Source organism: Ictalurus punctatus, chromosome 6 (assembly GCF_001660625.3).
Source record: "Ictalurus punctatus breed USDA103 chromosome 6, Coco_2.0, whole genome shotgun sequence".
NCBI lineage: Eukaryota > Metazoa > Chordata > Actinopteri > Siluriformes > Ictaluridae > Ictalurus > Ictalurus punctatus.
Window position 1 is genome coordinate 2,740,148 of NC_030421.2, and position 19,853 is coordinate 2,760,000.

General features: G+C 42.4%; 2 protein-coding genes across 2 annotated transcripts in view; both read right to left on the bottom strand.

The window, feature by feature from the left end:
- Positions 1–983: 983 nt before the first annotated feature.
- LOC108266509 (uncharacterized) lies at positions 984–10,940 on the bottom strand. The gene is made up of 2 exons (XM_017469927.3): positions 6,821–10,940; positions 984–5,135 (listed from the first exon to the last, which is right to left on the bottom strand). Exon 2 carries the CDS (start codon positions 5,059–5,061, stop codon positions 2,413–2,415), a length of 2,649 nt encoding a protein of 882 aa, XP_017325416.1. The 5' UTR covers positions 5,062–5,135; positions 6,821–10,940; the 3' UTR covers positions 984–2,412.
- Positions 10,941–11,495: 555 nt separating this feature from the next.
- Positions 11,496–19,853, bottom strand: part of fhip1b (FHF complex subunit HOOK interacting protein 1B) — a 13,447-nt gene continuing 5,089 nt past the window's right edge. The window contains exons 10-13 of the mRNA XM_017469926.3: positions 17,591–18,937; positions 17,307–17,485; positions 16,463–16,625; positions 11,496–16,236 (exon numbers count right to left, since the gene is read on the bottom strand). Of these exons, the coding sequence (XP_017325415.1) occupies positions 15,923–16,236; positions 16,463–16,625; positions 17,307–17,485; positions 17,591–18,937 (2,003 nt within the window). The 3' untranslated portion in view covers positions 11,496–15,922. The remainder of the gene's footprint in view (positions 16,237–16,462; positions 16,626–17,306; positions 17,486–17,590; positions 18,938–19,853) is intronic.

The window sequence follows — 19,853 nt, forward strand, 5'->3', positions numbered from 1 at the left end:
ATACTATTTGCCCAGTCTCAGCACAGCTGCTGTACTGCCAGTGTAGCTGCGTAGTATTATATGTGGTGCTGGTATGAGTATCAAACTCAGCAACATTGATGTTTTTTAAACAAACAAACAAAAAAAAAAAAACACCTGAGCTCCTGGCTTGAGATACTAGTCCACCAACCAGAATTACTCATCTTACAGTAGTGTTGTAAACAGAAATTGACAACCACTAATAAACAATTAGAAGACACACTAGAGGTAAGGAGCTTGTCTCTACTGTTAAGTAGGTACTTAGATAGATTTTTAAATAAATAGCTAACGGCTTGGTAAAGAGTTACGACATATTTATATTTAACTGCCCAAAGCATTTCAAGGTAGAACAGGTTAATCTGGTTTCTGTGCAGCCTTTGTCCACAAGCTAACAGTTTTCTGTGGGAGAGTTCATCTACCTGTATTTTCTCACACTTACAGTACACCCTTATCGCAAATAGTTTGAGAGCCTCTCTAATACACTGTGAGACTGGTATTTGATTGGGATTGGTAACTCTGTGAAAACGGACGACCTGTTAAAGCTCGGTACGCAGGAGGGGAGAGAAATGGTGGAAACATGGGTTGGATTAAACTGATGGTGTGTGTGTGGGTGTGTGTGTTGGTTATTCATCCTCACCTGCTCTCAATGGGAGGTTTTCACTTTCTCAAAACTAATATTCTGCAGCTTGCAAGGAAAAATTCCGGAGTAGTCTGAGACCTAGTTGAGGTTTTGGAGACACTTCTCAAGATTCCTAAGAGTGTTCTAGATTACAAAGACTCACCCATGACAAACTACATTCCTGTAATTGTTCAAACCTGACCGACAGAGAATATTCAACACTCCACATTGTTTTCAAATTCCTATTTTCAAGCTATAAACGAATGTGCTCATACACAAAAGGGGTGGGGGCTAACACGTATGAAGATTTTAAAAAGACCAAATAAAGCATAACCATAGCAAATGATATTGTAACGCAGCATAAACCACACCATTTATTATAGGACTGACATTTACCAAGTTATTGAAGAACTATATAATAATCATGCATAATTGTTTAACAGAAAACGTAACACATAAAATACAGTTGAAACAAGCGAAATAAACTTCGATTTCCATCTCAATTCTAGCTACGATAGCAAGATAATATATTGGAATGATTTCTACACATTTGCAGTACATGTAAAAACTTGTGATCTGTTTAGACAACAGCGTCAGTGAAACCATGGGGATGGGAACAGATGAAGTTGGGCAACTGTAATTGCAATACAGCTTTTAAAAAAAAAAAAAAAAAAAAAAAAAAAAAAAAACACCAAAGTTTGACACAGTGGGACAGGTTTTTTTCTTTTGCATGTATACAGTCATGTAAAAAAAAAATTATAAATAAGTACACCCCATGGCAATTGTTGGGTATTTTTTGACATATTTGTACAAGCAAACATTTGATCCGATTTGAAACAGTGCCTATTATTAAAGTTGATACACGATCAAGTGACACACAAAATAGACATTTTGTAGTGATTTTCACAATTTAAATTAACAAAAAAAAAAAAAATCAGTTACATGGAAAAAGTAAGTACACCCCCTACATTTATCACACATGTATTAGTGATCAATAAAGACTCATTATTTGAATCCCATTGAAATGTTATGAGGAGATGTGAAACTATAACTAGGCTAGTGAAACGGCCAGTACATGTGAGAAACCCCTCAAATATCTTGCAACTGAAAGAATATTGCATGGAAGAGTGGTTAACAATTCCAGCAAGCCAGGTGGACAATCATGCAAAACACCTCCAAGAAGTAATTTCTGCTAAAGTGGGCAATACTAGCTTCTGAGGCCAAGGGTGTACTTACTTTTTCCACAGAGGAATATCTCATCTATTGATATTTCCGTTGAATAAATGATTGAAAAGGTTATTTTTCCTTGTAGTTTTCTTCAAGTGTACCAACTTTATTAATATGCACTGTTTCAAAGAGGATCAAATGTTTGCTTGTCCAAATATTTCCATGGGGTGTACTTTATTTTTCCCACATGACTGTATATGAGAATCATTACCATACAAACTCAACTATATGCAAGGACAGCTTGCAAGTTGGGACTTCTTTGTAGAATATGATTTTAAATAAAGTTCACAGGGTATAGAATGGGCAATTGGGTGGTTTCGTTGAAGATTATGCATCACTTAAATGCATGAGTGGGGAAAAAAAAAAAAAAAACAATGTGGTGTGTAAAAGAATATTTAGGCTGCATAGCCTACCTCTTTACTGTAGGATTTCCCAGTATAATACTAAAATAAAAATCACAACACAAATACAATTAAATGTCAGTCAGTATTATTTTCAACACAATTATATTAGCAGCCAGGGCCTTTTATTTGGTTCAAAGTAATTATTTATTTGTACTGGTATATCTTGATGCAGTGGTGCATGCTGTCTGATACCACTAAGAACCCACTGGGTAGCAAGGCAAGCCCTCGGGGGCTGCTTAGTCCCTCAGTAAGCATTATTCTGCCTACCCCTTCAGGTGGATATAGCACCACACGATGCTGCTCTGCCCAATCTGCTACTAGCACTGCTCCATCGCTGTCAATGCAGAGTCCCCAGGGGCTGGTAAGGACAGGTCCCATACTAGAACAAACTCCAATGATGCGAAGAATATTCCAGTCAGGTCCCAGAACCTTCACACAGGGCTCTTGACCTGTCTCACTGCCCCGCTCAGACACTGCCACAAGACCAGTGCGTAGACACGCAGTCACTAGGTAAGGTCTGTGGAATCCAGTTACTACTGTTCGCTCCAGCCTTGAGCCAGTTTTTGGCTCAAGTTTCAGGGAGGTTAACGTGCCTTTACGAATATCTGCAACAAGGAACTCATCCTTTTGTGTTACAGTCACGCCCCTGGGTGCTTCCAGCTCATCTCGTGGCACCCCTGCAATATAAGGTCCCCCTCCGAAGGTTTGGAGGAGGCGTCCATGCCGGTTAAAGATGAGGAGGGCTCGTTCAGCTGCACAGCTCAGGGCAATGAGACCTTTGGAATTAACAGCCACATCAAAGTAATTGCGGCAGGATCTCGACGAGCCTCCAGGGTCATTACTTGGGGAAGTCACTTGCTGAAAAACATTGCCATACTGATCAATTACCTGAACACGGGCATTCCCACAATCCACCAAGAAAAGCTGACCCTGAGGTGTAGCATGGACACCACTTGGCAGAGTAAGATCTGCACGTCCTGAGCCCTGTTTCCCAAATTGCCGAACAAGACGCATTTCCTCTGCTGCCAATTTCTGAGCATCCTCCTCAAATTCCGCTAGGGCTGGTTCATGTCTATCTCCCCAGAGCCTGACCCCATCTTTGCGCTTTGGCCCAGTGCTTATGTGCTGGTTTAGCCTATCTTGGGAATACCCATCAATGACTGACATAGACAGTGAATGTGAATCTCCCCAAGAACGTCTGTTATGTTGTGCGTGATCTTTTTGTGAATGGTTTCCATGACTGGGGCAAGATTTAGTCCGTGATGCTGAGGACTGTTGGTGCCTACTGACGTTCCACTTCCACTTGCTTGATTGGTCTTTTCCATTGATGTGTGAACGAGAAAGCTCACCACTGGATCTAGAGAGTCTATGATTTGGAGTGGTATAGTTTCTAGGAGAGCTGATGATGAATGTGTATCCAGAATCAACACTCTCAGCAGGAGAAGGAGCACGGTTGTATCCATGTTCATCTAAGGATGTAGTAAGGTGAGACAAATGATGGTCATGTGACAGCAGATCTTGGCAACTGTGGCTGGAGTTGAGATTTCTATGGCTCCTGGGGCATGGCATTGAGCAATAGCTAATTCGAGACCTTCCTTTGAAGGAGGAGTTTTGCTGCCTATCTGTCTTTGGATCTTCACAATGAAAACCGCATAAGAATGGACCTCTCTGTTGCTGACAGTCTCTTTCTGGGGATGGAGATTCCAGCTGCTTCCTTGCTGCTTCTGAAGCAAGAGGTTGAATTGATCCATTTTGAGATTCTTCTCCTTCTGACTCCATGTTGCTAAGCATTGCTGGTACAGCCAGGAAAAGCTCATCTCCTTTGGATTCAGATGTGGGTGATTCACACTTTTCCTCCTGTGATGATTCACGCTCACTGTGGACCAGCTTTGGGTGCCAGTGGCCCATATGTAGTGACAGTGGTTTCACATCTTCACCAGATTCATCATCACTTTGGGCTGACAGTTTGATTTTTCTGACAGCTCTCTGGGTCCCACAACTATTTGATGAAATAAGAACTTGGCTATGTCCAGGCCCTGCTCCATCAGGCATGCTCCTAGCTCCAGTTCCTGGCTCTGTCCATTTATCACACTGCCTTCCAGAGGCATGAAGGGAACACGGAAGTCCTTGTAACCCACAGGCACCAACAGGGAAATTAACAGTGTGATCCTGCACCCTTATCTCACCAAAGGTGACAGCATTTGGTTGGGCACTGGGCTTGAAAGACACATGCTTCAGAGAAAGTGAAATCTCCCATGGCTGTAGAAGCTCTGCAACACTCTTAAGAAGCAGTTCATGCTTCTGGTCTACTTCACCCACATCTTTGTCTCCATTTGGATTTTTTTCATTACTTTTTTTAATTTGATCTCGTAACTGACAGATTTTGCGCAGGCGCTGATCTATAAGTGCTCGTCCAACTCGGATAGCTGCTGCATTGTCCCTTTGCAACTGCTCCAGCCTGCGCTGTAGATCCCGATGATCCTGCTCTACTCTCTCCAGCAGGCGACGTTCCTCCCTTTGTGCTCCCAGCAGAGCACGTTCTACTCCTCGGCCCACTACCTCGGCCTCAACCGCCTGCTGCTCCCGAAGCCGTCTGAGCTCTGTCTCACTAAGTGCTAAATCACACAGGGCCTGTGTAGCCCAACAGGGCAAGGGAAGGGGAGACACCATGGTATACTGTTTTTGGTTTTGTGGAGCTTCTGAGTCGGACTGTTCCACTGGGCTAAGCAAGGATAGCAGAGAGGTACTAGGGGAAGGCTTGCTGCTTAATGACACAGGAGACACAGGAAACATCACTGCACTGAATTCAGAAGGATATTTGGGACTGTGAGACTCGTGTGATGTGATGGCTTCTAATTAGAAGGGACCTGTATAAAATATCAAGGGAAAAGGGCACTTTGTTATAAATTAGATTATCATATCATATATAAGAGTTTAACACATTTTTCCAAGATAACACTGTTAAGAAATGGCATAAAATTTCTACTATAACCACATCATCTTACCACGTCAGTCTACAGTCAATGTATTCAAGGTAGCGCTCTCAGAATCGTCTCTTATTTGGCCTATAGTAACAGAAATGAGCAAATCGTCTGCTCTCTGCCGATGGCGCTTCTTGGTGCCACACACACTACATCGATAATGAAATTCTAGAATAGTCTGCCTCAGAAATTCAATCCAGTGTGGAGAGCAGACCCTAGTCACGGCCCACAAATGAGGAACAAGCAGTAGGAAGGACTAATGATGGGCCGACAGATGGCTAGCTGAGTATAGGACACAGATCATGTGACATGCTATGGTAGAGTTCAGAAAGTGAGGAGACTGTAAGGATGTGGGAGAGGGGGAAACATGAATGTAGAAGACAAGAAGAGTATAAGGAATATAAGATATAGATACAGTATTTAAAAAGCGGGACGAGGAGGAGGAGAAGGAAAAGTCAACCTACCATTTCAAAACATACACCCACCCCTTCTGATCTCATCCATCAGTATGGAAATCTTGTATTTAATTAATATACGGTAATGAAAAGCACAGCTTAGGGAAAGTTCTGACCACCGTGAAAAGTTTTCTATATCTTTGGATTACCTCATGCAATATTCACGGAATTTAAAACGCATTTAATCCCACCAATTACAAGAGCATGTAATCTTTAAAGGGTGTGTTATATGTATTTTATTGAGACTGTACTGACACATTTGATAATCCTAACTCTCCATATTGCACTCTGATTTAAATAGTTATTTTAAGCACGTCCAAATAAATGCTTTCCTGCTGTTTATTCGAGCAAATCAATTCAAATAAAAGCTACTGCGTGGTTGATGAACAATCACGACTCCTCAGCAATTGTGACCAGGCTTAAAATGTACCACGACTAATGTTTTTTAAAAAAATTATTTTAAGGCATGTGATGTGTGTATATTACAATCTCTTTACAATCTCTTACGCGTCTGCATTTTGTAGTCACGCGTACATCAGTCCTGAATCGACAGTGTTGAATTTCCCTTACAGTCTAAATTATACAACAGGAGATCAGGTATCCTTTACATTCTAAATTATATAGGAGGGGTTGGTAGTGCCACAGTTGGAAATGAGCCCTCAGCATTTTAGGAGAGAAAAACATTAAGTCTATGCTACTGTATCAGAAACAAACATGCATACTTGGTGTCAAAGAAACGCAAGCGACTGACAAAACATTTCTGAAACTTCTCAATTCCGTCGCTGTTAGCACATAAGCAGGAGGAAATTATTTAACAGTCCATTTATTTATTTTTTTATTTATTTATTTATTTTTTTTAATCACCGTACCAATAATATGTAGCTCATGCAAGAGATAACAGTATACTTTGAATCAACTACTACATTTTGTTACATACAAATAGTACACGATTATACAATACACGCAAGTCTACTTCCGAATTAAAAGTTTTATTTCAATACGGTTTGATGATTCGTTTTTATTAGCACACAAGTGGGGTTTAAGAATTATATAATATAGTAGTGAAGTGCATCATTTGGAAATTTATTTATAAAGAGAAAAAAATTAGACCCTTACCTGTATTTGCAGGTACCTGTGTATCAGCAGCTGTGTGCATGTCTGTCTCTCTCTCTGTCTGTCTCTCTCTCTCTCTTTCGGGCTTCCTGCTGTTGCTAAGAGACACACAAATTCTAGTCTGACATGAAAAGCTCTAATTTGACAAAAAAAAACAAAAAACCCTCAAGGTCGGCTGCCAGAATATCACACGTTTTGGTTTAAACGTATGTGAATAGTGAAAGACTGAGAAAATGTACCATTTTAAGGAAGAAAAAAAAAGGTCATTTTGAATTTGAACTTACTTTTCAAGCCTCTTCTTGCCACCGTCCCAACTATTCGGAGACGTGTTGTGGCCATTGAATTCAAAAACACCTAATTTTTATTTTTTTTTCTTAAAATGGTACATTTCCTCAGTTTAAACATGTGATATGTTGTCTATGTTCTATTATGAATAACATCTGGGGGTTATGAGATTTGCAAATCATTGCATTCTGTTTTAATTGACATTTTACACAGCGTCCCAACTGTTTTGGAATTGGGGTTGTATTTACTACATCAGATTGTCAGTGGGTCAGAGTTTTTACATACACTTTGCTAGTATTTAGTGCCTTTTAATTGCTTTAACCCGAATCAACCCCTTGATCAGGCCTTCCACAAGTTTTTTTACGTGATGCTGCCACTCCCATGCTTCACTATTTAAATGGCACTCTTTAGATTAAAAGCCACACCCTTTTTTCCCCATACGTAGAAAAAGTGCAGATACGTAGCGCTGATCATTATGGTCTAACAGTTCATTTGTTATCAGTTTCATCTGACCAGAGAAAACTCCTCCTAAAGGCTGCTGGTCACTTACAACCTTCAGTCTGACTTCCTTTGCATGACCTTCAGGCCATGGTGAGGTAAGACTCTCTTAATGATGGATGTACATATTTTGGTACTCCAACTCCTTCACCAGGTCCTTCATTGTTGCCTTGAAGTTCAGTTGAACCTTTCAGACCAAAGTTTATCCTTTCATAGGAGTTCATTTGTGCTTCTTTCCTGAAAAATGCCATCTCTGTGTTGTTCCAAGATTTTCATATATGCATACAATTATTATGGTACCTTCAGTTATTTGTAAACTGCTCCTATGGAGAACCTGGGTTTGTAGACATTTTGTTTTCTTCGGTTTTGGCCGAGTTGCTTAACTTTATACGTTGTATCTAGACCAGGGGTGTCCAATCTAATCCGGAAAGGGCCGGTGTGGTGTGGGTGCAGGTTTCCATTCCAACCAAGCAGGTCCTCTAAAACTACTCTAGGTAGTTTTAAAAATGATATGGTTTTAATTTGCAGTTAAATGAACATGCAGGACACTTCGATTAATAATTAAATGTATTCTCCAGTTCATTTTCATGCATATAAACGTCCTGGGGAAGGAAATGGCACACTTTCGGTGGAACAGCTCTTACGCCAATTTCTCGAATCTTTTATTTCCGTTTACAGCCAATTTGATGCACGTAAACTTACGACCTACTGAAATTCTGTTCCGGTGAATTCAATCCGTCTCCGCTGGGTTGTTTGAAACGGACCTCTGATCTGATCAGGTAGATGCCCATTTCCTGCTCCCATACATTTCTTTTGTCAAGTCAGTGTCTACTTCCTCCGTCAACTTCAGGCCTCAACTGTATAAGGATATTTACAATAGAGTGAAGCATACTTTTGTAAAGGTGAGAGGCAATTTCAGAGAAACTACATGTTAGAACTAGGTTTATATTTAATGTCCAGAATTTAGGTCTATAAAAAAATTTTTTAATTGAATCTTTTCTGTTCTAACGAATGTGTTTGATAGCTGGAGTATTGTAGCAGAGTAATTTAACGTGAGCCACGTAGGCTTCCACACACCCACCATTGAAGGTAGGACATTATTTCGAACTGCAACCAACACAACGTACCGAACTCTGAGAACAATACCTAGACGTCCTGCATGCTTCCTGCAGACGAGGGACTTCTGTAGGGGGTCGGTGCTGGCTCTGAGGGAGGGTCTGATGAGGGAGGGTCTGATGAGGGAGGGTCTGATGAGATACAGGCTCTATGTTCTCAGTGACATGCTCTACTCCTTCAGCTTCAGGTTGTGGCTACTGGATGGGTGGAGCAGGGTTGAGGTGCGTCTGGAGCCCAGTACAATGCTGGCCTTCACCTTTGCCCTCATCCTGGGCAGCGTGGCTTGAAAGGGAGCTAAAAGCGATCCCCCAAATACATCCGACTGGTTACAGGAAACCTGTCTGAGTTCAGGGTCGTGAGTCTGGTGAGTGATGTGTAGTTCTGGATACAGCAGGATGATCGGTGTAAATTGTTAATATTTTGTTTAAAGAGCTTATTTTTTCATTTAGTGCCACCCTTCAGAGGCTAAATAAGATGTCGACACGTCTCCCAGATGACAAAAGACTAACAATTTATACCGATCATCCTGTTCAAAAGTTTACACCCCCCTCGCTCTTAATGTATCGTGTCGCCTTCTCGAGCATCAGTGAGCGTTCGCGCCTTTTGTAATAGTCGTGTACGAGTCCCTCGGTCGTCCTCGGTGTGAAAAGACGGATCTCGACATCATATAGCCGCTGTTGGAAAGGAGTCAAATATGCAGAAGATGCAGGAAAAGTAAAGAATGTGAAGGACCTGGAGGATTTTTGTTGTTCTGAAGAACAGCGGGCAGTTTAACTGCTCAGGACAAACAAGGGACTCGTAAATAACTCTCACAAAACATGAACACATCATGTCGTGGATCATCCAGTTAACGACACACGGGATTAATAATCAAGGGTGTGTAAACTTTTGGTAATGTTTATAAATTCAGCTATTATCTTGTCTTGTGGACGATGTGTAGACATCTGTTATGTGAAATACATTATTCAGGGCAGGACTCAATAAACAGGACAGATATATTAATTTCCCAAAGAGTTTCCCCCAAACTACTTTAAATGTATGATATAAAATATATACAGAAATATCAAAATATACACACGAGTAATTAACCGAGATAAACATACGTTCTGTACAATCGAGGTATTATCGAAAGAACTCAAATTTTTATAACGCGTGTTTAATTTGCACAAAAGGCGAGTGAAACTGTTACGGTTATAAATTAGACACATAACCCCTTTGAAAGGACGGAAAAGTCCTCGGGACTCGGTACCACATCGTTGTCTAAACGCAAACTGCTTTCATGAGCAAGTCCCGAACTCCACCTTTCTCCAATTCTCCCAGCTCTCGCGAGGAAAAAAATGCTTGCTACGCATGAACCATTTCGACGCGTAGGTAGTTGATGGCCAACCAAACGCCCGCCCGCCCGCAGCCAGAGTCTAACCCTGGCAGCATCGTGGGGAAAGCCATGCAACACACTCGAACTCTTACACCCCTGAAACAAACACCTGTGACCCATAAACGCCGCTCATCTACTATGTGATCTTAGTGTCACACGTCCGTCATCGGAAAGCACCACGTGCCGTCATGAATAATTCAGAGACGGCGTCTTCTCATTGGACAAGAACACGCAGTCTCGTGAATAATCATGAGACGCCGACGCGTCATCGGAGTACTACAGTACATCGCCACGTCGCTGCCTGAAGACGTAAACAGCAGAAAAAGGCTCAAAATGAACCGGTTTTCTCCTTCAATTCAAACTGCTAACGTCGTCTTTTATGACGTGCGCCACAAACACCACTGCTAAAATCTCAGAAAATGTACTTTAGTGTTTCAGGACCCTTTAATAAGCAGAAGAACTAAATACCGAAACAGGGAAGCTGTTCCAGATGTGCTTATAATTTCCCCATCGTCACGCCTACACCGCTCGCATCTCGTTTTGTTTTTCTCCGAGAAGAAATCCGAAACCGCTTTCAACTCGTAAAAGAACCTGGCTTGGAAACATTCCGGTTTGGGCCTGAGCCATGACCGTTAAAAATCACGCCCGTAAACGGGTCGTGCTTTCGTTTTGGGAAATACCTCGTTCCGGGAGTTTTTTTCCCCCCCTCCCTATCACTATGAATGATTTCTACAAGAGCGCTACGTATCCAATATTCAACAGAACAATGGAATTAAACTCTGTTCTTATGAGCAGGCAAAATCACAAACACCGTATTTATCCTTTTTTTTTTTTTTTTTTTTAATCTCCCATTCCAACAATAAGCTTCTGTTTACACAGAGAAAGACCACAGGGACCGTTTCAGGAAAGTGCTAAGGCAGGATTTACAGTGCTGGAGTGTCCGCTTCGAGTTCGATACCTCGGTCCGTTTTCATCCCGGCGTTTCCGATTCGTCACGTGTCCACGCGGGTCTCGGATGAGCTCAGTGCCGCGTTTGTTCTGCGCTCAGGGGGACGACCGAGAAGACGTGCCGAGCTCCTCGATACCGGTGGTACGAAGAACACGCCCTACTACCGCTGATCGTCGAGGAGAGAGACAGAAGTGGAGAGTTTAAGATGACGGACGGATGGGAAGGTGAGGGGAGGGGTGGACAAATGAAAATAAATATAAAAATACATGGCGAGCAAGCGATGAATCATCGTGTGCGCTGTACGCCATGTAACACGAGGCACTGATTGTTTTCCCCTAGATGTTAGGTTTTGTATTGAACCATACAGATGTGTCTGAACTGAAACACACAAAAACAACAAAAACGACAAGCACAACAAAACCAACGAGCTTAAATGAACGCCGAGACATCTTCGGTATTGCCAAGTAAAACATTTATAAATGAATAAAATAAAATAAAAATAATAAAAAAAAACATTCCCTTTTTTAGTGTTGTACAGATTTTAAAGTGAAACCGGTGATTTCCCCTCAATTGATTGAAGCTCAATTGGATTTATATAGAAAAATATTTCGGGCAACATTCATCATCATTTTACATTTTTTTTTCTCCCCATACATTTCTGTGAATAGTTAAAGAAAGAACAAAAAGAAAAGAAAAGAAAAGAAAAAATAAAAAAAGGTGGCGTTTGGTGAATTTCCCCAAGTTTAAGCGTTACAGTGTGCACACGAAAGCTGAACCGTTTCAGACCAAGAGCAACAGGAGCGGGTTTGCATAGATACCAAGCCGCAAAAACACAGACACTTCAGCATTCAGAGGAAAAAAAGAAAAAAAAACAAACGTCCAAGATAAGAAAAAGAACGAAATGAACAATAATTGATTCGTTTAAAAATATATTTTAAAAAAAATGAACTTCAAAATCCTTTCCATGTTCCATTAACTTCACACACAAATTTCCCCAAACGTCCTACGGCCATCGTCCGAGAACAAGCGATTACTCTGTTAAAAGCTTCATTACTCTAGCATCATTTTTACTTTTTTTATTTTTAGTTTTAGTCAGCGTTAAAATATCGATTATATCCTACGGGTCTAATCTAACCTTCTGGAACCATGTGTACTAGAGCAGCCTCACAAAACGGTGGCATAGCTAATCCAACACACTTTTCCAGGGTACACACACAAACGTGCCCTGTTTATAAGTCTTTATTGATTTTTATAGATCCAACTAGCAGTAAAACATCAAAGGGGGCCATTAACCTGTTTACTAGGCAATACTTGGCACCGCAGCTCCTGATGTTGTTCCTAAAATAGCTATTTAATATTTACCTCTCCACTTTAATACATGCCGTACATGCTTACACAAACCACAGCCAATGGCAGAGCACGACTGGTAAATAAATCCTAGCTCCCGTCAACAACTCTGAGCACCTCGAAAAGTGACGACTCGGTAAGATCCTGGCATATAAGACACATTTTAGAAATCCTGAACAAAACAAAAGGCCAGTTCATGTTTTTAAATGCGTATTTAAACATATGCCATATTGCCACCACCCCAAAACAAAAATAAAAATAAAAAAATGTTTTAAAAAAAAACACACCACAAAATGTGACCTTGATGCTTAAGTGCTCAAACATATGAACAGATGTTCTGCTCAACCACAAGTATAACTCCTGACTCGGAGAATATCCGATGCGTCTCTGGAAAGCAAACGCTCCGATGGAACAATTCAAAGTCCGTGCAAAGAAAAGCTTGTCGTGACGGGTAGCGATCGGACAGACGTCCCCCTCGGACAGACCGATAGAGGACCGGCACCGAGACCAAGCTGCGACGTTTGCACCCATCTTCTTAATTTAACCAGCATTTTGTGCGTTTCTATATACACGTACAAGTTACGACTCAGAATGAAACGTCATTCAGATTTACAGGTCTGAAAACAAAACAAAAAAATTGTCACTGTGGGGTTTTTTTTTTTGTGTGTGTTTTCCTCCATTAAATGGAACACCACCATAACATGATTTTGGTACATTGTGTACAAGTGGACAGGACATTAAAAGTAAGTGTATGAGACGCGTAAGAAAGCGTGACGGACTGTCTCTATGGCTGTGAACAGTTTGGGGGGGGGGGGGGGGGGATAAAAAAATAAAAAATAAAAAAAATATCGATAGCACAAAAACAAAGAAAGAAAGAATCAGTACATATTTTCAAAGAAGAAAAAAAAAAAAACGATATTAATTTGGAGAACCACCCACACACACACACACACACACACACTAGCACATGCAGTACTTTCATAATGAATATTAAAGTCTCCGGGGGGGGGAGGTAAATCAAATAATCAAATAATAAACTAAAACACGTACAGTGAACTCTACTGCCTGCTGCAACACTGACATGGCTTCTGCTCCTCTGAACACGGCGCATTCCCTGCACAGGCTGGAACTCGCCTAAAACCTGACGGTCTCGTCATCTACGAAACCGGCCAGTGGGGAAACTAAACGGCCCACTTATTCAGAAACTAAATGGAGCACCAGTAAAGGATCAGTGCCTTTTCAAAAATCTAATTCTCCTGTTGCAACAGTTATCCTCCTCCTCCTCCTGTCGTTATTCTCCTTCCAGTCAACTTCCTGTGCCATTCCGCACGGTCTCTCATGACCGCCTCCAGTCTCAGAGTATATTCAACTTGCTGTACTTGAAACAAAATATCATTTGACAATAGGAACGTGAAAAGTGGAGCACGAAGTGCTCTATTATGGTATGCTCTTCCTGTGACCTCTTCTGAACCCTCGGAGATGATCACGCTCGACTGCCCACCTCTCCAGGTTTCCCCCTATTGCTCAAACTACTCACTGAAACCGTGGATACGTTTGTGACTGACGGTAATGGCCTTGGGTTTACAATCGGGATTAAATGTCATTCAGTAGCTTAGCATTGGCTCTTCAAGCCACAGAATTTTAACAAAAACAACAACAACAAAAAATAAAGTAATAATCTAATTATTCTGAATAAGACGTATAATATTCTGATTAAGGTGTTTACATGAGTCGCTTTTAGAGTATTCATTTCATGTTCAGGTTTTCCGTGTTATATAAATAACAAAACGACAGTGCTGTGATTTCTTCGGTTTTTGCGTAGGTCTCATAATAAACCGCCTCAGAAATCGAAGATGAAATAAAGGCGACCAGCGTAAACACAAAACACGGTTTTTAAATAATAACAACGTTATTTACTGAAGCAAAAAAGCTATCCGATACCAACTGGGCCTGTGTGAAAATGTATTCCCCCCCCATCGCAATGATAATGGGGTTCAGCTGGACTAGACACACCCAGGCCTGATTACTGCAAACCCTGTTCAATCACATCAACACTTAAATAGATCTTTTTCAGCAGCAGGACGTTGGGTAAAAGATCTTCCTCAGTAACACACTATGTGCCAAAGTTGAAAGAAATTCCAGAAATGATGAGGAAGAAGTTGAAATTGAAATACATCAGTCTGGGAAGGGTTACAAAGCTATCTGAAAGGCTCTGATGGTGTGGGGATGCTTTGCTGCTTCAGGGTCTGGGCAACGTGCAGTAATTGAGGAGAAATGTTAATTCTGCTCTCTACCAGAAAATCCTAAAGGAGAATATCTGGTCTTCAGTCTGTAAGCTGAAACTCAAGCGCGACTGGATTATGCAGCGAGACAACCATCCAAAGCATCGGAGTAAATCCTAGTCCTAGAGTTAAGTGAAAGACTGATCTCTAGTAATCAGACGCGATTGGTTGCGGTTGTTGCTGCCACAGGGCGGAGTTAGTTTTCATATCGGTGATCAGGGTCGGATAACTTTTTTTTTTTATTCTTCAATAAATGACCTGTATTTACTCGGGTTGCCTTTGCTTTACGTCGTATTTTGTTTGAAAATCTAACAGCACTGTGTATGCTTTACCAGGCGACTCGTGCACCCGGTTTCAAACGCTCGATACGTCTCAATACACAACAAACGCACCCAAGATTCCAGCGAGTAGAATGCTGCACCGGTCACGAGAGCTAACTGGACAGTGCTCCACGTTAGTTCTGCAACTGCAGCTTTTAGGACAAAAAACATTGTTATAGATGTATATTTTTAACTTATTCACACCAATCCTGTTTTAAAAAAAAAAACCAAACAAAAAAAAAAAAAAAAAAAAACTCGTATTCCTACTTGGACGAGACTCAGAGATTTATACTTAAAGGGAAGGTGCTGCACGAGTTCACTGGCATGTCGTCCTTCCCCCTCACTGTGTTTGGATGAACAGGTTTTGTACATAGTAATTGTTCAGGCCAGCTATCAAGGCCCTTATTTACGGTTATTGACGATCAAGCCACATTATGAAAACCATTTCCATATATAAATGTACACAAGTAACAGAAATATGCAGGTTGTACAGAGCTTTGTTTACATTTTTCTTTTTCAGTAGATTCCTTGTTTAGAATCACTCGGTACAGATCTAATAATATAAAAAGATCACAGCAGCATGCCTCCTACATTTAAAAAAAAAAAAAAAAAGAAAGAAAGAAAAGAAAAAGAAAAAGATATGTAGTGAAATAACACCAACGTTTTACTTTAGGGAGTGCCTGTGTACAGCCGTGTTAAAGCGATTCGCTCGGAGCATACCGTGTAAAAACATTATACACATTTTATATAGAATTTATACAAGATTTATATGGACAACTTTCTAAAGCTTTAACAATTAAGCTCTTACATATCCTGTACAGTTTTTAAAAAAAAATGTGTTTATTATAAACATGTAATTACACCTATCCTTACACGCTTGCTGAGTTTTCTTATTCCTTTTAAAAACCGTAGGAAGAATGGGTACGGTGCTCGTCACTCCTCGGTGCCTTGGCTGGGTGGGAAGGGCATAGCCACTGCATGCTCCTGTGCCAAAGCTGCCAGCTCCTTAAGAAATTCAGAGAAAATGACAGCACAGTAAACCGTGTTCTTTACCCGCAGCGCCTCCGCTTGTTTCTCCAGGCTGGAAGCCCCAGGTCCGGCCACCACGCCGCGGAACAGAGCACTGTGTAGAGAATGGCTACCGTCCCTCACGTGTGCCAGAGCCGCCTGAGCTGCGTGACGTGCCCGCGTCGGACTGTTGGTATGCCTCAGTATCAGCTCGCCCAGTGACGGCTTCCGACTCTTCACTAGAAAAGAGAGACGTGCGTTTATGCAAGAGGAGCACGAGGGAGAAAAAGGACACGATCGGATTTAGAGAGGCATGATTAACCTGATCTGCCATGCATGATCAATTTTTTTTCCCCAAAAAACCAAGGCGGACATTCTCTCGAACTTGACCTTTTCACACCGTGTTATGAATAAAACCACTATTTTTTTTAAATTGATTTCCATTTCTTCTGTTCTCACACTAACCCATCGAGTCCGATCGACGCAGAGGGGGTACTCCCGCGTTCGACTCCGTCCAGTCTAGTTTGCCTCGCGTGACGAGAAAGCGCCGAGCCTTCCTCAGCATAGCTGGAAAGTCCTCCTGCACTGCAGCGAATGCTTCAATACGATTCTTTACAGATCCGAGCACCTGGGGGGGGCAAAGAAAACGTGAGAAATAAAAGGAAGTTGACGTCGAATTAATGCGAAACACAGTCGTTCGTCATCGACGTTTCAGTCGCTGTGAATTCAAGTAGAGAAAAAAAAGCGCTATAATAAAATGTATAAAAGGTGTTTTGATCAGAATTTAAAAAAAAATATATACTTGTTTTTTTCCCTAATATAAACAAAAGAGCTCCTATCAAAAACCAACTGATTGCCTAAGCTGAAGAATCGCACAGGAATTTATAAGGGGGGAAAAAAAAAATTAAGCTTAAGATGGAGCCTTTTAATTCTTGGCCCCTATTCAAGTAGTTTGAAAACTTTGATTAAAAAAAACAAAAAAAAAACAAACAAAAAAAAACACACCACCACAGAGTTCCCTACAGAAACCAAACACACAGGTCATATTCATTATGGACTTTCTTACAGCATATAAAATAACAGACTGAAAACTATTAATAGCGCCACTGTATCGGACTCATGATTTGGATTTACAATTTGTTCACGAGTTCGGGTGCTTTCGTGCTGAAATTAAAGCGTCCTTCGGGGCGTTTCTGAGTAACGCACAATCAGGTGAAACGTGTCGGACTGGAACGGTATCGGACGTTTGGATCAGACGTTTTGTTATGCTGTATAACTGCATGGGCTCTGGTGTCCAGTGAAGTCCTACCTGTATGAGAGACTTGACACTAGGCTGAAACACCATATTTGTGTTCAGGAGGAAAGAGCGGAGGAGAGGCTGAGGGTAGCAGGCGAGCTGAAACACGATGCCCGTCAGCAGAACGTTCACGTACAAGGAATTCTGTACCATGTTCTCCAGCTTCGAAAAGAGCACCGTCAAGAAGGGACCTGCGGACGCAAAGTGGACACCGAGGAAGATCGGTTTAATTCATGTCGATTGGTTTATATGTATGTATGTGTATATATATATATATAAAAATCTCAGACGATTACCTATGTATGGTTGTGCTTGAGGTTGTCCGAGGGGTCGTGCTGGGCTAAACATGGCTGGAGTGGAGCTTTCAGGCTTTGATTCTTCAGTTCCCTGCTCGGTCTCCAACGAAGGGCACTCCTCATCGGGCCGGTTCGGATCAGCGGGATTACATAACGGATCTTGTATGAACTCGTCAGTGCTTCGTTTGGGAACTCTCCTTCCCTTTACTCGCTCCTCTAGTTCTCTTAGCTCTTGGTGGAAGGCTTCGATGCTGATGCCCTGGCCGTTGGCGTCTTCGGACAGCGGTTCAGACGGCGCTTGTTCTAGCAGCTCGTCGATCAGGCTCTCGACCGACTCCGGTCCCGGGCTACTGCAGCTCGTGGTGATGAAAGTTTCAGCTGAGCTCGAGGCTGGAGTAGATCTTTTTCCCTCGCTGGAGCTACACTCCTGGGATGAGGACTGTAAGCCAGCTGGGCTTGTCTGTGGCTGTGGAAGCGTAGTAGATTGCACCTGAGATGGCTTCGTCACCGAACTATACTCTCTCTGCAAAGGAAGACTGGATTCTGGAGATACAATCCCCACCCTTCCATTCACGCCTAATTCTTCCACTCCTCCACTAGCATCTGCATCTCTCTTCACCTTCTTCACCTCCATCCCTCTGTCAGACATATCCGCACACTCGTCCGCCTGTCCAGTGCCGTTAAAGAGTGCTCGGTGTGGAAGTGTGTGTGGTTGGTGCCCTGCAGGTTCTCCTGGCCCTGACGGGGGAACCGCTGATGAGGACGAGGACGATGATGACGGCTGCAGAGAGACAGAACTGGGCAACAGGCTTCGTTTCTTGCTGCGAGGTGTGAGGCTGATGCAGTTCTTACTGATCGTCACATCCCACTCTCCACTGTTTCGATCGGAGCTGCTCCATTCCGCACGCGCTGCTGCCACCGTGGCCGCCCTTTGCTGGATGTCTTTAAGCCCGGTTTGCTGCATGGAGAAGTGCTCAGGCACCATATTGAGAGATGGGTTGGATGTGGGAGGCGGTGGTGGAGGTGGCGCCGAATTGGGGGAAGGGTTTTCCCCATCGTAAGGTGCCGACCAGTCCCGACAGGCCCACGAGCAGAGCTCGATGCCCCGCCGTGCATCTCTGAGGTACTCCAGGTAACCAGACTCAGCTTCTGAAGCATCTGGAGGCTGATGCATGGGACTGTTGGGGGCTGGTGTGGAAATGCTGCCCCGAGGAGAGGAGGGAGTGTTGTCAGAAGCAGCGGTGGAGGACGGGTTGCCTGTGTTTTGCTGCCGAATGAAGAGAGCCAAGCGGGATGGAGTGCTGGGCTTGGTGTGAACGGGAGACTCTGAAGTAGGGCTACCCAACACTACAATACAAAGAAGAGATGAGATGCTTTTATGACAGACACATATTCCTTCATTACAGTTACTGACTCCTGACCAGTCTTGGGTAAGATACTCAAAAAACGTAATCCACTACAGATGACTAATTACTACTTTAATATTGTAATCGGATTACATTACGTTACTTTTAAAACTTGTCAAACGTTCAAAAACATACTACAAAGTGAAACTCGTGGTTCTTTGTATGACATGATCAGAAAAATTAGGATTTATAATAAAACCTGCCTCGGGGGTTGTCACCGTGTGTCGGACGACCAGACGGATAAAATATCAAACGTTTCTAACTAGGCTAGTCTGGTGTCGCTAGCCGAGGGGAGACACGGCTAAGCTATCACTGTATGGGTTTAGCTGCTACGGCGCCATGTAGAGTACATTATCTTTCCTTCTGCTCCGCTCAGATCGTGTTCACGTAAACTGGAACTCATCTAGACGTTTACACGCCCTGTTTTCCTGCTCAGCCTCAGTTTCAGTTTCAACTCCTTTACTGCTTCAATAAAAATCAGCGCATATCCACTTCCCCTCACGCTGACTGTATGAGCTGGCGTTCGGCAGAATCGAGATCCGTCAGCCAATAAGACACGAGTGTTCCCACGTGTGTATTTTCCCGTAAACCCTGTCTGATCGGTCTCGCCTCCGTTCGCTGAAGATATAAAATCACAACCCCGCCGTCTTCTTTTACCGACGTCCGGTTACGCAGCGGCGGACCGCTCCGAGTGCGGAATCGTTCGCGGCTAAATAAAAAAATCTTCAGGGCGAATTTTAAAAACGCACTTCACTTTTAATATAGTTTCATTAACAATAAAGTTATAACGCAAGTGACGTCATTTTATTGACATCACTAACTGTGATCACGTCCGTTTAAAATGTAACGCGTTACAC

What these genes read in the sequence shown, in the direction of transcription:
- LOC108266509 (XM_017469927.3), bottom strand. Translation starts at nt 5,061, where the DNA reads ATGTTTCCTGTGTCTCCTGTGTCATTAAGCAGCAAGCCTTCCCCTAGT.